We start from the raw sequence: 18,259 nt of genomic DNA, 5'->3' as shown, positions 1-18,259 counted from the left end.
TTACATATACAGGATGACTATAAACATAATCAGGCAGGCTACATGTACAAGAACATGCCTTAGGAGGTTGAACTTGAATTCTGAGATCAAACTTGATGATGTCCAACCTTTTTATCTTACAGTGCAGTAAACCCCTCCAGATTACTATCCTGCTAACAGTCCATTTCCCTTCACCTTTTTCTTCAGTAAATGGAGTGAAATGTAAAATTCATCTGATTGATGAATTTCCTTTGAAAATATGTAGTAAATACACAGAGATATGTGCTAGCATGATGTAACTGAACAAACCTGTAATAAAAGATATAGCCTGGGACTTACTTACAGAAATATGGACTCCATAGGTTTGAAATAACACCATTTTTTGGTCGCTAGTCTGACCCATACCTGGGCTCAGTATGGATGAGTAAGATAGGGAAGGCAGGGTACCAGGGAGAATGCTGCTTCCAAGGTGGAGATCAGTCTCTCCTTTTTGGGGCTCCTTGACTTAATTAGGTATCAATGCAAATTAACACAGTGCAGGTGGGAAATGGAAATGTCAGGTTTTGGTGTGGCCTCCACAAGTCTTCTATGAATGTAGAAGTCTTCTGTGCAAAAAGCATAAATTCCTCTGGTTTTACCCTCAGTCCAAAACATAAGATAAACACACTATTCAAATTGATTGGCAGACTTGTTCCCTCAGTTTAAATTAAAGTAATTAAATGTACTGAAAAGCCCATTGCTTTGGATTTACTGACCTCCATTTGACTTAGTGTTGACTGAGGCCCTTTTTAATCTCAGTTTAAATCCCCATATGCTTTGGCCTCATCTTGTATATTTTAAAAGTTTTGTTGCATGTTTCTGAATAATAATAATAATGATAAAAAGCTCTCCTGATGCAGTTAAAATTGAATTTGAGGATGTATGAAATAGTAAGTCACTAATACTCAGGCTAGGAAAAGCAGAATTTAGCATCATGTCATGTTGTGGAATATCTCAGAAAAGTAGAGTCAGGGAAAAATAGGTTTTATTTTTTTTCAGATAAAAGTTTCAAATTCCTGATTCATTAGTTACTATTTCTCAAATGTATTCTAAGTGAAAGCAAAAAGATTTCTACAAAACCACGTAAATTATATGTGAAGTAGAACAGAAGAGACTCAAACTGTGCATGTGTATTTGTGCCTTTGACTAGCCTTCAGCACATACTGATTAGGAGGCGGGCACTTCTAGCAGATCCTCACTCATTGTAATTTGACTTCCTTAAGCCACAAACCCCAGTATGAATCACATAAACTGCACCCTCTGCACTCTGTTGTGTTCAACTTACTCATCAGTGTTCTTTCATCAAATAATGTTGCTTTTTCCTTCTTTTTTTTTTTATTTATCCCACAGGACAACATCTTTAGAATGGCAGATTCACATTTTGAAAATGGGCGGGGGAAAAGCCCTTATGATCCCAAACTGCTGACAGCTTCGCTTTTAGTCGGTAGGTACCACATAACAAGTTCAGTGAGATGTGCAGTCACTGTAAATAATTGCTGATTTTCTGGGTTTTTTTCCTCCTTGCAGCACTTATGACAAGTTTTTGTTTTCTGCAATTTATTTCTAGGTTAAGGTAATTCTGGTTTCACTTTGAATACAGTTGACCCAGGCGTCTTGAGATGTAAACCAAGATTCGGGTATCACAAAAGCTGCTTTATACCCTGCAAGGCCTTGATTCTGCAAAGTGTTTTTCCTTCTCACTTCTAGGTCGAGGAATTTTAATCACCCAGTTTACAGGCTGGACACACTGGTGGTCACACCAGCACAGCTGAGAGCAAAGTGAGAGCAGGAACAAGTCATTCCTTACATCAGTTTTGCTGCCAAGGAAGGTTTATCACTCAGTTGTACCTGTGTGTGAGCTGAGACACATAAGCAGCCACAGGTCTAGGCCCTCAGGTGATGTTTCAGGTGAAGAGACCTGTCTGACAGTGAATACAATTACATTCCTGCCCAGAACAAAAGGATTTAAATAAATTAGGTGTTTCTGAATTGTAATAATTCATTTCATGGAATATGTAAATATAGAGCAACTGGACTGTGTCAATCTAATTGAACTAATGCAATTGATTGAATTTGTCTAATTGATTTAACTTATCTAACTGAATTAATTTTGTCCATTGTTATTCCTTCCCCTTCTCAGAAAAAGGCAAAAAGATGTTTTGTGAGAATAAATTAGGAATGAAACAGGTCCTTCTTTCCATAACAACTCTGCCTAGGTGTAGCCACCTTATCCTTAACATGTAACTTTCTCAGTTTATTTCAACTTCAAATCCAACAATAGTTTCAGAAAATTGCAGATTCTCTTTATCTCAGAAGTCTTTGGGAAAAGTCGCGTAACCAAATAGATTGGTTTCTCCAGGACTTTGTCCATATTGTTAGTCTAGGGCCTTGCCTACTGTCTACACTTATTATATTTACTTTGCATTTAAAAATTAAGCTATTCAAAATAGACAGCAACAGAAATTTAGTCCTAAGTGTGCCTCATTTCCTGATCTTAGAAGCCTGTAATGATCCCAGGTGATGAGCTACCCTGGGGACACACACTTTTTAACAGGAAAAACAGGAAAGACATCCAGATCTTGCTCCAACTTGTACCCTGTACAAACAGAAAGGAAAAAAATGTGTGTGTAAAAGGCCAGTGTATAAATTAGTGCCTGAAGCGACTTGAATTTGTGTCAGAGCTACTCTCAAGCGAATAACTTTACTATTTACTTTAATATACAATAAAGAAAGAGAATGATGACAAGCCAGTATTACGTGGTATACCCGGTATGCAACTGCACAAAGTCAACAGTGTCTAGCTTTTCACATTCCTTTTTTTTTTTTTTTTTGCTCAGTCCGGCACAAATATGATTATCTTATTTCCCTTGGCTTAGATTGCATGTCTTTAAAACATCTTTGCTTTCTTGAACCCACTTCCTATCACTATGATTTTCACTCCGTTTATATTTCCTTCTAATAAAGAGTAGACAGGGCATGACCTTTTGTTTTGAATCAGGCTTCAGTGAGAGCCATTGGGTGTATTAACACAATGGAAAATGGTGCAAATTCAACATTCAAAGCCAGTGACTAATTTCTACTTCAGTGACTTATACAAAACTCAGGGTGAGGCTAAAAGTAACATTCCGGTATCCTAAGCACCTTTTCTTCTCTGCCTCTTCATAGTTGCCTCACAGTCGTATTATGTTAGTGATTATTTACCTCAATCCTTTATACAGAGTGTATATTTCACAGTGTACACCATGTTCACCACTGGTTCTCAGTGTCTTACTCCTCTTTGCCAAAAAACCCCCACTTGCATTTTATGGTGAAATGATGACCCAAGGCAAAAGAATTTCCTCCCATCAAAATAGGTGAGAAACAGGGACTGAACTGGTTGACCAGTGACTGCATGAAGGGGTTTTGTCCAACTACTCTCTGAAGTAGGTAGCACTGGAGTGAAGTAGTGAGAATGGCCATGAAGGCAAGAGGAGACTCTTGACCGCAAAGGGCTCACATCAAGAAGGACGTGGATAGATTGCTTCTTCTGTTCTCCTGAGCTGAACAATAACTCAGTTACTCCTGGCCCCTCATGTGCCAGAATATTTGTCCTCACAATTGACCATGGTTTTATCTAAGGCTTAAGAGGGCAACTATGTAAAGCAATTACCCAGCAATAATTAAAATGCAGTGTTATAATTAATAATGCAAAGTAACTATCAGGAAGATGAAAGAAAGCTGAGAAGAGTAATTTATATGGTTAAATACAGGAGGGAAATATAACCTCTCTTCTTCATCAGAAACACTAAACAGAGATTTTGAAAAGTGTGGAAGAAGAGTATGTTTTTGACACCATACTAGAGAGTAAATCTTAGGTAAGTGAAATGTAATCACCAAGAGGAATTTGGGCAAAACACCAAGGTTAATTTGCAAAAGATAACTTCATATCTTTAAAGCCATTAGTGCTGAGGAGGTCTATTCTGTATTTCAGCTGAAATAAACTCTTGTAAGTGTAAAGAGGATCTTCAGTTTTCCCTCTGTCCTAGAAAAATCAATAGTATTTGAAAAAAAAAATCCACACCAAAACAAAACCAAAATAAACAGTTCATCGTTATTAAATTGTTCCAATATTTTACCAGTATACATTCCTTGTTCCATCCGCCTGCAAACATTTTTCATTGTTTTTTTAACAGTTGTTCATTAAAGTTAGCTATTGCTACCCTACTCTAAAGTAAATGCCATCTGGGAACATGATATAACTAGCTCCTAGTAATACAAGACAGTATTCAGCCATTCCCATCTATGTACTGCTAACTAAACAATCTCTGTTTGAGTGGGCTAATGCATGAAAATGTAGAGACTAAGAAATCCCTGGCCACCACTAGTGATTATTCCAGTGCAGGAGGAAAAAGAGAAGCAACTTGGTTTCCAAGGAATATAATCACAGGAGGAAATATCCCTGAATTTAACAGACTAAAGCAATTGTATTGGGATAGTTGGAAAAAACCTTCAGAGAAGGAGACACCATTGTCCCAGTATCAGTCAGTTTGTGTTTAGGAAATGACTCTTTGGGATTTTCGAAAGCTTTGGTGATCCAGAATCCTCAAAATTGTTTTATGTTCCTGTGTTTCACTAATTTTTTTTTTCTTTTACAGTTTATAATTTCTTTTAAAAATTAACAATTACTGCATTTTTCATTTTTTAAAATCTGTTTAGGTAACTTAATACTCCCAAATATGTATTAGTGTGATCTGAAATACAGTAGCTTCTCATCAGTTAAGAACTTTAGTATTATATTTGTTAGAAATTAGATACTAAGTACATATGAGGTTCAGGATTTTAGAATTACTCCACTTTCTGGGAAGTTTCAGTTATTGACTTTAAAAGAAGTGAAGTCAGCTCTATGTCTGCAAATCTCAACTTTAGTGAATAAACCTTTTACCCAAGGATAGATTTAATTTGTGAACCCTTTTACCAGTGAGAGCAGTCATGACATTCAAGGCTTGGTTTTGGCTATGTTACTCATTTGTTCCACTTCCTTATTACTTCCAAAGGAAAGTTTACACTTCTGTACTCTGCACAAATTATTTTTGTTAAGAATGTAATCCTGTCTAAGAGCTGAATAGGAACACTTTAACAAATAAATGTGTACTGTTTAGCTTTTAGGATCTGTGTATCTCATGATCTTGGGGAGTTGTTTCTAGTTCCATGCTGATTATGAACAGTACAGGCGAAAATGGTTCCTTCCTTCCAAAAATCAGCATTACTACGGACTTTAATTGTTGCCTCTTTATTTAGTACAGTCAATATTTGTATTTCTGTTTGCATTCGTGTGTCAGCATGCTACTCCTTTAGATTAAGGTGGTTGCTGTCCAAAACAGAGTTCTTTCTTATGCGAACAACTGAGGGTCATCAGCTAGTTCTGGACAGTTGTTACTTTGTGCTGCTGGGCTGGAAATATAAAGTGACAAGTTTTTGTTCAGCTTTTTCCCTCCTTCATTCTATCCCTTTCAGAAATGGTTGTCAGTTTTCAAATTCTTAGTTTCCACTTTCTTCTTAAATTTAATGAAAACTTCTTTTAAAACTGCTGACAATAGAAATAACACAGTGAAGACTATACACTACATTGAAGAATCATTTTCCAGACCAGCAATGAATAAATTTCAGTCCAAAAGAAAGTATGCACAGGGAAACAAAGATGAATGTACTTCTATCTAGACAGGAGGCAAAATCCTCATAGAGCTTTTGAACAGTACTAACTCAAAGGATGTGCACATCTGGGACATGACTTGAGGCTTACCCTGAATTTAGCAAAAATTATCTAAAGCCTTGCAAAAAAAAAAAAAAAAAGGTATTCCTTGGTATTTCTGTCTGGAAGAAGTCAAATTCATCTTTTTGCATGACTACAGCAAATTAGTTCAAAAAACTGCAGGCACTGGCCTAGGTATACTGAAACTTGGAGGAGCTGTAGGAGAAAGGATGGAAAGGTCAGCTAGTTTTCTACAACCCCTTCCCCATTTGCAATATGCTGAAGCCAGGTATTGGCAAAACTTTTATCCTGTCACCATTGATGAAAAAGTGTCAGTTGAGCTGAGCACAGCCTAGAAAATATGTTACTTCCAGTGGTGTTTATATATCGAGTTAGAAACTGAGGCGCCAAAAACACAGTTCTGTTTGAAATATGTAATTTTAATAAGTTTTTGAACTGTGTTTGGTTTAATTTTAATAATTTAGTATTAAATATAGATTTTTTTTCTTGGTTGACTGACCTTTAGATTGGTTGATAACTAAGAAGAAAAATAGACCTTGTTGGTTTTTTCTTTCCCCTTTGATTTATATTGATTTATCAGAACTCACTAGGGACTGAAAGACAAGAAAATGAAGATAAGGTTAAAGAAAGGTTAAGCATAGCATCAAAGCCCTTTTCACAGGCAAAAAAGGTTTTATGATCTTTAAAATCTCAGCTGCATCCTCTGTACGTAATAATCACTATAATTAAGTGATTGTCTCCCCTTCAAAAAAAAAGTTGAAAATGACATAGAAGAATGATAAGTCGTTAATTAATGATATGCTGTTCTGTTTCACTTCTGATTATACCTCCTGCTGGGCACGACTGGTCTATTTGCTTCTAATCTCTGCTGTGAATTCATTCAATTCCATGCCTTTCTGCTATCATGTTTTCACCCTTCCTGACTTTCATGGCTACCATATGGTAGAGAACCACTGTAGGTTCAATTTCATGGTGTCAGTGTCCTGGGGAAAAGATGCCAGTGATATCCAATAGACATGCTTGGATCTGGTTGTCCCACCATGGAAATATTTAAAATTACCATGAAAATTATAAACTTGTTCCTAAAGGGTGTTTTAAAATGAGGATATGGTAGAGTTCATCATGACCATGAAAAATTTATTACCTTAGCTAAAAAAAGAGTTATCTAATCCTCAAACTTGTCTTTTTTCACAAGGAACCTGTGTAATGTGGGTAGCTTGAAAATAGTGGTTGGAAGGAATAATACGTTTTAATTTCATATTAACAGTATGGGGTAGAGTATTTAATTTCACATACCAGTGTACAAGGACACAGTCCTAAAAATGCATTTTTAGCATTTTGATTTCAGAGTAATTTTTATGGACAAGCTCTACATTAATGCCAGAGAGATATGTGTTGTACTTGGATCCCTGGTTCTTTTCTGTGGGTCTCGTTACAATACAGTTACTATTATTACTCACTCTACCAGGTGGCAGGTGTTTAACTCGACCTGCTCCTTTGAATTTAGGCAGTATCTCTTCTCTGCCTCCTTCATGGTACTTCTAGCTGGCTGAGAAGGGACGCATTGGGATGAGTTTTGTCTCCCTCTAGGTTGTGTATGTGCCATTTATGGGCTGAAGTGTCACAGATCAATTTTGAGTTCATTTGTTCACTGTGAAATGCATGGGGTCAAGGTAGCAGGGAATAATCTTGTTTATTCTCTCCTTTAGCTGTTGCCCTTTACCAGTATCACAGTTACAAAGGTGGCTGAAGGAGAAAGGAGTATTCTGTCTTTCCTGTAGAATAGACTGTTTTCTGAGGATCCGCTTGCGTGGAAAAAAAAAAATTTAAAAAATTAAGAAATTAAAAAAAAAAGAAAAAGAACAAAACCCCAAACCAAACAAACAAGAAGCCACACATTTTCTGTATGAAAAAGTGAAGAGATCTAAGGCCTTTCTGAGGCAAGAGTGAATGACTTGGACTCTTTGGTTCCCAGAGTCACAAAAAACCAGTAGATTGGGAGGAACCTCCAGTCCAAATTCCAGTTATAAACAGGGCAATTTCACATTTAGGTAGGATTTTTGAGGCTGCATGCTACTACCTGCCAGGGTGAAGTGTACTGCCTGCCACTGTTTCATGCTGAGAATTCAAACATATTTTTGAAAAGTGGCTGCACCAACAGTCAGGAGATACAGCTCATTTGCAAGAGGTTACAATTAAGCTCTGCAGTGAGAAAGTGGGTCTAATCATCTATTTTCAATGACAATACATTGCATATGGCTTGTTGCTTTGTAATTTTCTCATTATCCCTATTAGAGTAATATGAACATAGGGCCAACAGATTTCTCTGACTTACCATGACTGGAAAATTAAGGAATGTTGCTTACAATTATGTCCTCCCACAGATGGAGAACTGTACTCTGGCACAGCAGCAGACTTCATGGGCAGGGACTTTGCCATTTTCCGAACTCTGGGGCATCACCATCCCATCAGAACAGAGCAGCATGACTCTCGGTGGCTAAATGGTATGTAAAATGTACATCTCTCTGGTTACATTCCTCTATCCATTAAAGACTACCACACAGCTTCACTCCAGCAACATCTGTGACAAATACACCCCTCGTTTATTTGGAGCAGAATTTTGTCTTAGACCAGTTAAACTAATCAAAAGTGATTTATAAAGGAGCACTTTTGTTTTGATTACACTGAGATTTGAGGAGTGTGATTAAGTTTAAAACACATACAGATACTACAGGGAACACAGTCATGCAAGTTAGACAGAAGCTTAGGGCTTGTGGAGGTATCAGCCAGACGTCAACACAAAGTACCTCCAGAGCCTTATACAGGCTTTATACAGGCTTTAATTTTTTACTGGACTGAACGGAATCTGATACTGGCCACCAAAGTCCAGCAGAAAGTCAATCAGCAGAACTTCCTGAGCAAGTCAGAGTTGTGAAGAGTTTGGAAAAAGTGAAAGGGGTCTTGACCATGCCAAGCATTTTGGTTTCAAAATGTCCAATATTTTAACAAGGCGCAAAGGTTACATTATTGTATGGATATTACTAATCAAGCCTGTGGTTGTTTATTCGCGTGTATGAGGAGAGAAGGATAGTTTCAGAGAAAATCTTGTTTTGGCTTCCTGTACCAAAATAGTTTAGAATGCATCTGAGTACTTTATCCAAGTTCTACTGAAGTCAAAATTCTAACAGCTCAAATAGAATTATGCTTGGCTTTAGCTACACAAGGATATGAGCATTTTGGAAATGAGAATTCATGGTCTAAAAAAGCTAACTGTGGCTAACTAATACTAACTCTATTTACTGAGTTAATTTATATTTTAATTTTTGAAGAGTTAACTAGCTCTACTTTTGCTGTATATGCTGCTTGCATTCTGGTTTTGAATTCACAAAATATTTAATTCTTAGCCATTTTTCACTCCTAGTCATGTTATTTATGTCTCTGCTGAGGTTCAGGTTTTCTTATGTAGTTTTGCAATTTGGTGCAAACTGTTCACACAAATTTTAATGTGTAAGAGCAGAGTATGTTTTGAAACACAGTTTCTTATTAGGTGCTCGAGAACTTCTAGTATCATACTGGATATCACATTAACTATATGTACAATCCATAACAAATTCAGTACCTGATTCATAATTAAAACCACAAGATGCTATTGCAGGTTGGATTAACAACCTTCTATATAACATACATTAGATACACATATCTAAATATGTACATGACAAGTTATATGGATCTGTATTTTAATATGACAAATTGTATGAATATGATGTTTATGCTGTTAAACTTAGTTTTTGCCATAATTCATGCATACTACTGTGAGAACATTTCAGTTCTAGAGTTTGTGCTTGCCCAGTACCCCAGAAATTTTGTTCATTTGGTTATTTTATTATAACAATAAACAAGATTTCTGGACTTCAGTAGACAGTAAAGTACAAGGGTTATGGACATATCCATCTATCTTGGTACCTGCTAAAGTAATAAAATGGTAAAGATAACCAACACCCACTTTTGTTATGATAGTCATGATGACATAAAGCCCAATCATGCAAGCAAAATCTGCTTTTGTGCAGTAGATTTGCACAATGACAGCTGAGTCAGGAGGATTTATGCAGTGGGAAAGCTCAGCCATTGTCCACAGCCCCTGTACTTCATCGCTGAAAATGTGTCATTCCTTTGTGGATTCGGTTATCAGTCTTTCAGCACTAAATGTGAGAACTGCTTTTCCCAAATTAACACTAAGGTTACATCTGACAGGGTGTAGAAACCACAACTGCTTTGTGCTCAAGATGGGGAGGAGAAGACAGTTGCACATAAAAAGCTGATGAACCTCAAGCTCTCTAGAATTTAAGTATTGTCCAAAATAAGCATAAAAGTAGAAAGACAGCATTTTTTGTATCACAGGGTGAGGATGATTTCCAACTCTAAGTTCTTGTGCTATATTTCTGTATGGAAAGTTTCAAACTAATTTAAAACAAGATAAGAATCAAACTGAAACCTTTAGAAATTACTCTCATAACTATCCATAATTTAATAAAGAACGATCCTTAAGTACATTTTTGAAATCTCTCTCTCAGTTGCAACTTAATGCTTTTACCTTCCTAATATGGAAAGGTTGGCCTAAAATCTGCACTACAACATTCCTATTAAGGGCTCTAAGGCTTTACTGTTAATTTCCCAGTGATAAGATCCTGGCAGCCTTTCCACACAGTACTCCTAATTTCAGCATCTAACAGGGAAATCCAAAAATGATAATTGTTTGGGTTTGAAACTCTGCAGGCATGCCAGTCCTTTGATTACTTTTTTTATTTGTCATTTGTCTTTTTAAAATATAATTATAAAAGATGGTCTGTGTTTGCATGTATTTAAAGTGGATATACTTTTAATGAAACAGGCTCTCAGTGAAGGATGAGGTGTGCTCTGCTTTCTTAAAGATCTGTATAAACTACTTTTGAACCTTAAATTTGCAGACCCTTATGTGTTTTTTAGTAAAGGCATAGATTGCTATGTAGTGAAGGGTTTACTTTCCTAGTTGCTTTCTACATTGTGTTTAGCCTCAGGTTAAAAAACAGTATTCTAATGGACATGTATTGAAAGCTGCAGAAGAACAGCAATCCTGGTCAAACTAACAGAGACAAATTCTCATCGTCGTAGAGTTTAATAGGTGATAAGGCATCCAATCTTAAGACCTTGCTAATGTTTACTTCAGTCAGAGCAAGAGCTTAAAATGGCTCTTTCCATACTAAAGCTGAGGTCAGAGCTGACAGGGTGCAGAAAACACAGCTGTTTGGTACCAAAAATGGAGCGGAGAAGACAGTTGCACGTGAAGAGCTTGAAAACTTCCCAGAAATTAAGTCTTGCCCTGAACTGGCATAAAAGTAGGACAACACTGCACAGAGTGATCAAGTTTTTGGGATTTAAATGTGAACACAGAGATCCTATAGAGAGCATACGGTCCCTTTCTGGAGATGCTCAACCTTCTCAGAGGAGGTGTATGTTTTTGGGAAGAGAACTGTGTCCAGCCCAAGAGAAGGTCTGACCAGCAGCCCTTAAAGACTTTTTAAGTCTTTTAGAGATATTAAATACTCACAGGCTTCTAAAGCTTTCATTTTGTTTAAATAATTAAACAGTCACCAAGCCAAATAAAACAAGGGAGACTGATTCTATAGCCATGTAGTCAGAGTATTCATGTAGAAGCTAGGGAACCATACATCAGTCACTGTAGCAGTGTATATTTAATTATTGATACAGAGTTGGCCAGATGTGACAAGGAGGCATTTGCAAAAACACAGTAAAATAAGCTGGTGTTCAGGGAAGTCATTTTGGATATGAAAAGCTACAGTTCAGTGCCCCAGACTGAATCATGTACTTTGTTATAAGCCATGTTCATGCACACACTGAACATTACTGGCTCCTCTGGTACGCACATGGAGTTTCTCGGCACAAAAAAGCTTTGGCAGTCTTAGTTGGTCCCACTGAGGGTCAAGAATAGTTTTGGCCTTTCAGAAAAAAAAAATCTGAAATTGGAAAAAACATCTGAAACATTGGAAATTGGAAACAACTCCTGTCCAGCTTTACTGTAAGGAGCAACATCTTTGATGTTACAAATACATCTTAAGAAGTTTTGCCTATAAGGCAAGGACATGTTTACCTTTAAATGTGCCATGGCCTCTCATAGTTCAGAGCCATCAGAACCCGGTGTTATTTCGAGAAAATGTAGATCAGGTCCTGCTTCTATGAACTACTTCAGCAGTTAAAAAAAAAAAAAAAAAAAGAAACGAGTAGAGGCCCGAGCAGGTGGGAGCAGCTCCCCCTGGTACCAGGGAGTTCCCTGGTGCACGACAGGCAGTGTTTGCTGTGCACCCTCCCAGCATTCATGCGAGGGCTGAGGGCATGGCTGGAGGCAAGAAGGCAGAATTGGCAGTGCAGTGTACCAGAGCAAATGCTAAGCAATGCAAAAGCAGTGCACCAGCGGCAGTTTTTCAAGCTGAAGATTAGAGGAGTGGAAGGAGAGAGCTTGGAGCTGCTCCCATCTTCTCTGACTTGAGCACAGGGGATCTGGCCTTAAATTGTTAACGTTTTGTAAAATGAATAACCATAAACATTTATTTTAAAAGCAAAGCAGAGTGGGGCTGAGGAAGATCTGATGGGAAATGAAATCATGAAAGCTGCATTAAGATAGTATTATGAATCTGGTTTACACCCCAGAAATACTGGCCTCACTCACCTTCTTTTCTAGACCTGGGGTTAAGAGAGACTGTCTGGATTTCCAGGCTTGGAATTTCCTTGCTTTTTATGGGTTTAAACCACTCTGTGATATTATTGTAGCATACTTTCCATGGCTTAATTTTTAAAGTGGAGTAGTAGCTGTGCTTAGTCCCCTGGGGTTATTGTCCTTGGTAATCTTTACTTTACACTTACATAAACAGCTGAGAATTATAGAAGCTGAGTGACTGCTCAATAAAAAAGAAAATGCCCTGTTAAATTTCACAGGCTCTGATGCAGGAAACATGGCCTTGATACTCTCCTGGCATTCAAACAGAACTTTAGCCATCGCTTTGTGTTGTTTCCACTTATGGCACTTTGTAGAATGTCCCAGCACTGTCACCACACACTCTTAATTTTGAATATATATGTATTGCACAGGAGAGTAATGTGTGGCAAGAGAAAGACAAGATTTCAGATAGTTTTACCTCTCTAATAAAATGCATTACATGTATCAAGATGTTAGGAATTAATTACTCTTGTTGAGACTTCGATATATTCATTTGCTGATCACTGAACCTATAATTTGTCTTCGGTCAACCACACCAAACCCTTTTCTTACTTACACCCACTGCTGCCCCCCTCTGCTGTGCCACTCCCTTGTGCCTAAATGCCTTCCTAGTTTCACACTTTTCAGCTCACCTCCTACACATTCCCAATCCAGATATACAGCATGCAGTAAAATACATGCCACCAAAGGTAAGCATGTGTGGAAAGGGGCTGACCTGTCAGTGCAGGCAGAACCCAACCGTCCTGGTACCTGGGGGTTGTTTCACAAAATGCATCTAAGATATAACTGGAGAAATGAGTTGGTGGGTGCTACAAATACAATAAATCTCCAGCAAGAAAAGAGCTATTTAAACAAACAACATGAAAAAAAAAAGTGTGAACTGCATATGAATATATTGAGTCTTCAAATTAAAAGTATTAAACCATGGTGGGAATGAAATTAGAAAAAGCTGCCCAATAGAAGTAGTTAGTGAGGCAACTTAACTGGCTTTAATGAGAACTCAGGTAACTTTTCATGTGTTTTTATATAGCACATTTGCCTGACATTGGAAGAGACTACAGTGAGTAGACTAAGAAGTCTCTTACAGTCTGCATTCTCATAAATTTACAAGGACATACTTAAACAACCGTATGAGTAAAAACAGTGGGGGAATTTTTTTGTGTGTGTTAATCTTTTTGTTGTTCTTTTGGTGTTTTTTTTTTCCCTGAAAAGATCTCTTGCATTTAAAATATACATTTCTATATTTGAACCAACTTAGGCAGCTGATAGTGTGCTATCATGCAGGCTGTAGTGTGGACCGAGTTCCACACTTTCCCACCACTGCTTATAGAGGCATGAACAACTCCGACCCTTGCAGGAACAAAACATGTCCATATATGCGAGTCTCATTTCTCACTCAATACATTCTCCCACCCCCATTCCTATTATCTTCATTGCTAAGAATAGTAATAAATAATTTCACTGTGATAAATTCCATGTGTGACAAATGCTAATGTCACCTAACACAGTGCTAGGAAGTACTCAGAAACTATGGTGATGGTGGCATAATGCTGTGAACAGAATGGCATACAAACTCAATTTACAAGGTTTTTTTTCTCCCTTAAGTCTGTAGAACCAAATTTTAGAGATTGAATATGAATTTTGAATTGTTTTTCTCATTGCAATCTAACAAGTCTTTTTTTCTATACATTTTTTGTTACATGTCGTTCTTTTTTTCTTTTTTTTCCCTTGGAAGAAATGTAGAATTTCTGAAATCACAAAATAAACACTCCTTTCTTATTTTTATTACTTGACATTTATCCTGTCACTAATCTGTAATGGTTACAGTTCAGGAAGCCAAACCCCCTCTGAATACTTGATAAAAGGATACTTGTGTATTTGAATCAGTTGACTCATGCTGTCTGATAACTTTTACCTGTATCTTTATACAAAGAGAAGCATTTGGTTCAGAAATAGAAGACCAAATAACTATTAGAGAATGTGCTTAACAATTATCAGGAAGTGAAAAAAGTCATGAAGATGGTGGGTAAAGATAACCAGAAATATTATAATCTCCTATGAAGTGACCTAAATGAAATTACTTTAAATCCTTCTAAGAAATAGATCTTCTCATTCTCTCTTTCTCCCAGTGCCCCCTAGGTTTAGGTAAGTTTCTTTATTAAATATCGATGCTGTGGATGAGATTTTGCTCTATTTAGGTATGAAAAGTTGGTAAAAGTAGCCAAGGGATGAGTTTTGAGGCTGGAGTGGAAAAAGTGGGTAGGAAAGATGAAGCAGAAGAGAACATTCTCCTGGTCTGAGTTCACATTTGGAAGACTTCCTGACACTGTAGAGAATACGACCTGGAGCAAGACTTGCATCAGTACATGTATTGGTCTGAGCTATAGCCACAATATGCTTGGGCAAGTTAGGATACAAATTAGTTCAGGAACACCTTACTTATGATATGTGTATATTACATGGTTAACCGTGGGCTCATTTATGGGTTTTAACTTGGTCAGCCTTATTATCCATGTCAAAAAAGATAACAGCTGGGAGTGTAGTTTAGAAACCATGCTTTGCTGAAGTTTGTGCTGTGACTCTCTTTGTAGAGAATATAAGATAAAAAATAATTGGAGATCTCGAAGTTCTTTGTGCACTGTTTCCACTGGAGACCAGAGAAGTTTATCTGCTGCATATAGTACAATTTTAGGAAAGAAGTTCATAGCTCTTAAAACAAGCAATGTGGGCTATGACCCCAGTCCCAAACAGATCAGTGCAGCATAGTCTTTCTAAACGGAGAATTGACAGTGATGGCCAGTTTGGGATCTACACACACTCTTGTGCACTGAACTGGTCTATTGGTGATGTGCCTTAAAATTGCCAAATTTTGAAGTTTTTATTTCAACAGTGAATTGGAAGGTCAACATATCAACATATATCAGGCCAACAGCCCAGTAAATCCTGATGAGTCTCATATCAGGGTAAGATCTAAGGGTGTAGCCTTTCCCATCATCTGTGCTCTTACTTCTCTGGGGAGGCAATTGGATGAAAGAACCAAAGGAAGCTCTGGATAGATGCTAGATGTAGATAAATAAGTGCGCCTCTCTGTACAGGACAAATCCGGTGATCTCATTTGGGTGTTCAGACTCAAATTTGATGACCCAGGTGAGTTACTTTCTATAACCATCCTTCAGAGAAACAAATCTGTGTCTCATCTGCTGCCTCCAGCAGCAGGAGCTGTGTAAAAGCCCAACTGCATAAATGCACTCCAGGAGTCCACTCTTGATCCTAGATGTCTGTGCCCTTCTCACACCTGCAAATTTCTACTTATCAGTAATAATCAGATTTTTTTTTTTTTTTAACTTAGAAGAACTGTTTATTTCTATGGATTTCTTTCAGTGGATAACTTCTAAAGTTGGCAATGGATGGCTTTGTAAAGTGATGGTCTGTCCATTTCAGGAAGGTGACAAACTCAGTACTCAATCAGTGGTATCTGTGGCAATGATCTCTACTAGAAAGCTTTGGGTACTACTTTCAGTTAATGTATGATTAAAAAGATCATATATATCTATACATATATATTAAAATATGCATACGTATTACCCACATGCATTCAGTTCACAGGATGCCTCTCCTTTTTCCTTAGAGATGAATTTCAGTAGGAAAAAAAGAATAATTTTTCCAGGACAGATGTAGCATTCAGTTTCTAAGTTTGCAGTTTGCTTTGCTTTTGGTGTAAAACACACTTCAAATTACACAACACAGGTTCTTTGTAATTATCATTTTTGCAAAGATCCAAATCAGCTTAAGCAAAGAAAAGTTCAGATTAGGTGGCAGGATGCCAAAGACAAAGCCTCTGTGTTATAGGACTTGCAAATTCAAGTTGGTTTCCCATGATCTCTGAGATCTCTGTGAGAGCTCATCACAGCTCTGATGCTTGAAAAACAGTGACTTTTAGCTTCCAAATTGTGCCTCCTTTCTTGTTCACAAAAGTCACTAACCAGTTTTTCAGAAAAGTTGAGCAGAAATCTGTTTGTAGGAATCACACAGCAGAATACTAATTGATTTAAACAAAGCAGGAGCGGGTCTGTTACAGCCCCCTTCATTGGGATATGACATACATCCGAATTTTCTTTTTGCATTCTTGTGTTGTTTTTTTTTTCCCTTCTGCTCTAGCCATCAATTTAATGAGGGTTGACCCTGTCAATACCAATTTCCTCTTCTCGGGCCACCACGTTCAGAGTTTGGTGGGCATTCAATAGAGATTTACTGTTGACTGGGTAATTTGAGTTCATGTGTGTGGTGAAAAATTAGTGAGGAGAATTACCCAGAAAAGTGGATGCCATGACAATACATGTCACCATGGTGTGACCAGCTCTGCTGACATAGGTTTCAAAAGCTCTCCCCCTGTGAAAATGGGGCCTGTTTGCAAATTAATTAGTTTCTGGCAGCAGCTTGATTGTTGACCCAAAGTTTGTAGAGTGGAAAAACAATCAGATTAGTGTGTTCAATATAAAGGCCCAGCGCAGCACTCGAGTGCAGTTTGCCAAACTGTTGAAGCCGTGAATAGAGTGAAACAAATTCTTTTTTGAGAAGCCAAGGCAAAGGTTAAGTGTGATGTGACTGGAGCATGCTGGCCGTGGGGCGGTGGGGGAAGAAGTGGAGGTTTCAGCCACAGAAAAATAGAGAGTGTTGAGCGAGTTGCATTGAATTTAATGAAAATCACAGCTTCAGACGCAAAAGTGTTTGGCAATGTTTTAGTCTGTGTTAAAGGGAGAAATAAGATGGCTTTATTGTAAGAAGTTTTCTTTGTGTGTCCATGTGGGACTCCAGGGACTGAGCCTCTAAAGGATATTAGAGACACTTCCTGAGCCTCCACGCTGTTTCTAAGCACCTGCAGACTCTGAGGTTTGTACCAGTTCCTCCCATTCCCTGCCACACACTAACTCCCTTTATCTCTAATGATTCAATCCAAGCTTCCCATTCATCACCTCCAACATTTGGGCAGGATTCTTATTTTAAATAGTGCTGGTGTTGGGACTCATGGGCAAATGCATTAGAAATCAACACTTGTGAATAGATGGACTGGCTAAAACTTTTTATCCAGGTAGTGAGACAAAAGGTAGATACTAAAAAATATAATAGGCCAGATCTTTAGCTGATAATGCATGACAATGTCCCCAGTGCAGCCAAGATCTGATTTCTGCTCACCACAGTACTCAGCTCATTTCATTATTGTGCTCCATTTTATTAATGGCTTTTTTTAAATATATGTCACCTTTTGTCATCCATTTATGGCATTCACTGTTATTATCACTCTTATAATATTTCCTTTATATAAAACAATTCCTGTGTATTTTTAAAAATATTATTTTCCCACTATGCCAAACAGAAAGAAAGGAAATGCCAACAAATGTGAGGGAGACCATGTTCATGGGAAGTTGAGGTATCTTCTCTTGAACCAATGTCTTAGCCTTGTTGGCCTGAATAACAATGCCTGACAGACCGAGGGGAGTGGGAGGACAGAGATGCTGAGCAGAAAATATGAAGGGCTCCACCACCATGTAACTCCTACCCCATCAAGTCACTGAGATGCTCAGCACGCCCAGCAGAGTTAATGATGTGAGGATACAGACCCTTAATCTGTTCCCACCTTTTTCCCTCATTCCATAAAATTACAACTCCTAGCCTTCAACCTGTGCAAACTTTGTGATTTGTTCTCGCTAATGGGGCTGAGCCTA

The 18,259-nt window shown here is 37.7% G+C and overlaps 1 protein-coding gene across 2 annotated transcripts in view; it reads left to right on the top strand.

Moving 5' to 3' along the window:
• The window catches only part of SEMA3A (semaphorin 3A), a 234,928-nt gene that overhangs the window by 169,335 nt on the left and 47,334 nt on the right, over window positions 1-18,259 (top strand). For both annotated transcript variants that reach the window (XM_027639838.1, XM_027639839.1), the window contains 2 exons: window positions 1,369-1,462; window positions 8,152-8,271. In XM_027639838.1, coding sequence (XP_027495639.1) covers window positions 1,369-1,462; window positions 8,152-8,271 — 214 coding nt within the window. The remainder of the gene's footprint in view (window positions 1-1,368; window positions 1,463-8,151; window positions 8,272-18,259) is intronic.

Source organism: Corapipo altera, unplaced genomic scaffold (assembly GCF_003945725.1).
Source record: "Corapipo altera isolate COAL_440 unplaced genomic scaffold, ASM394572v1 1b, whole genome shotgun sequence".
Taxonomy (NCBI): Eukaryota; Metazoa; Chordata; class Aves; order Passeriformes; family Pipridae; genus Corapipo; species Corapipo altera.
The sequence above is the reverse complement of the archived record's forward strand: the minus strand, read 5'-3'. Positions and strand labels throughout refer to the sequence as shown.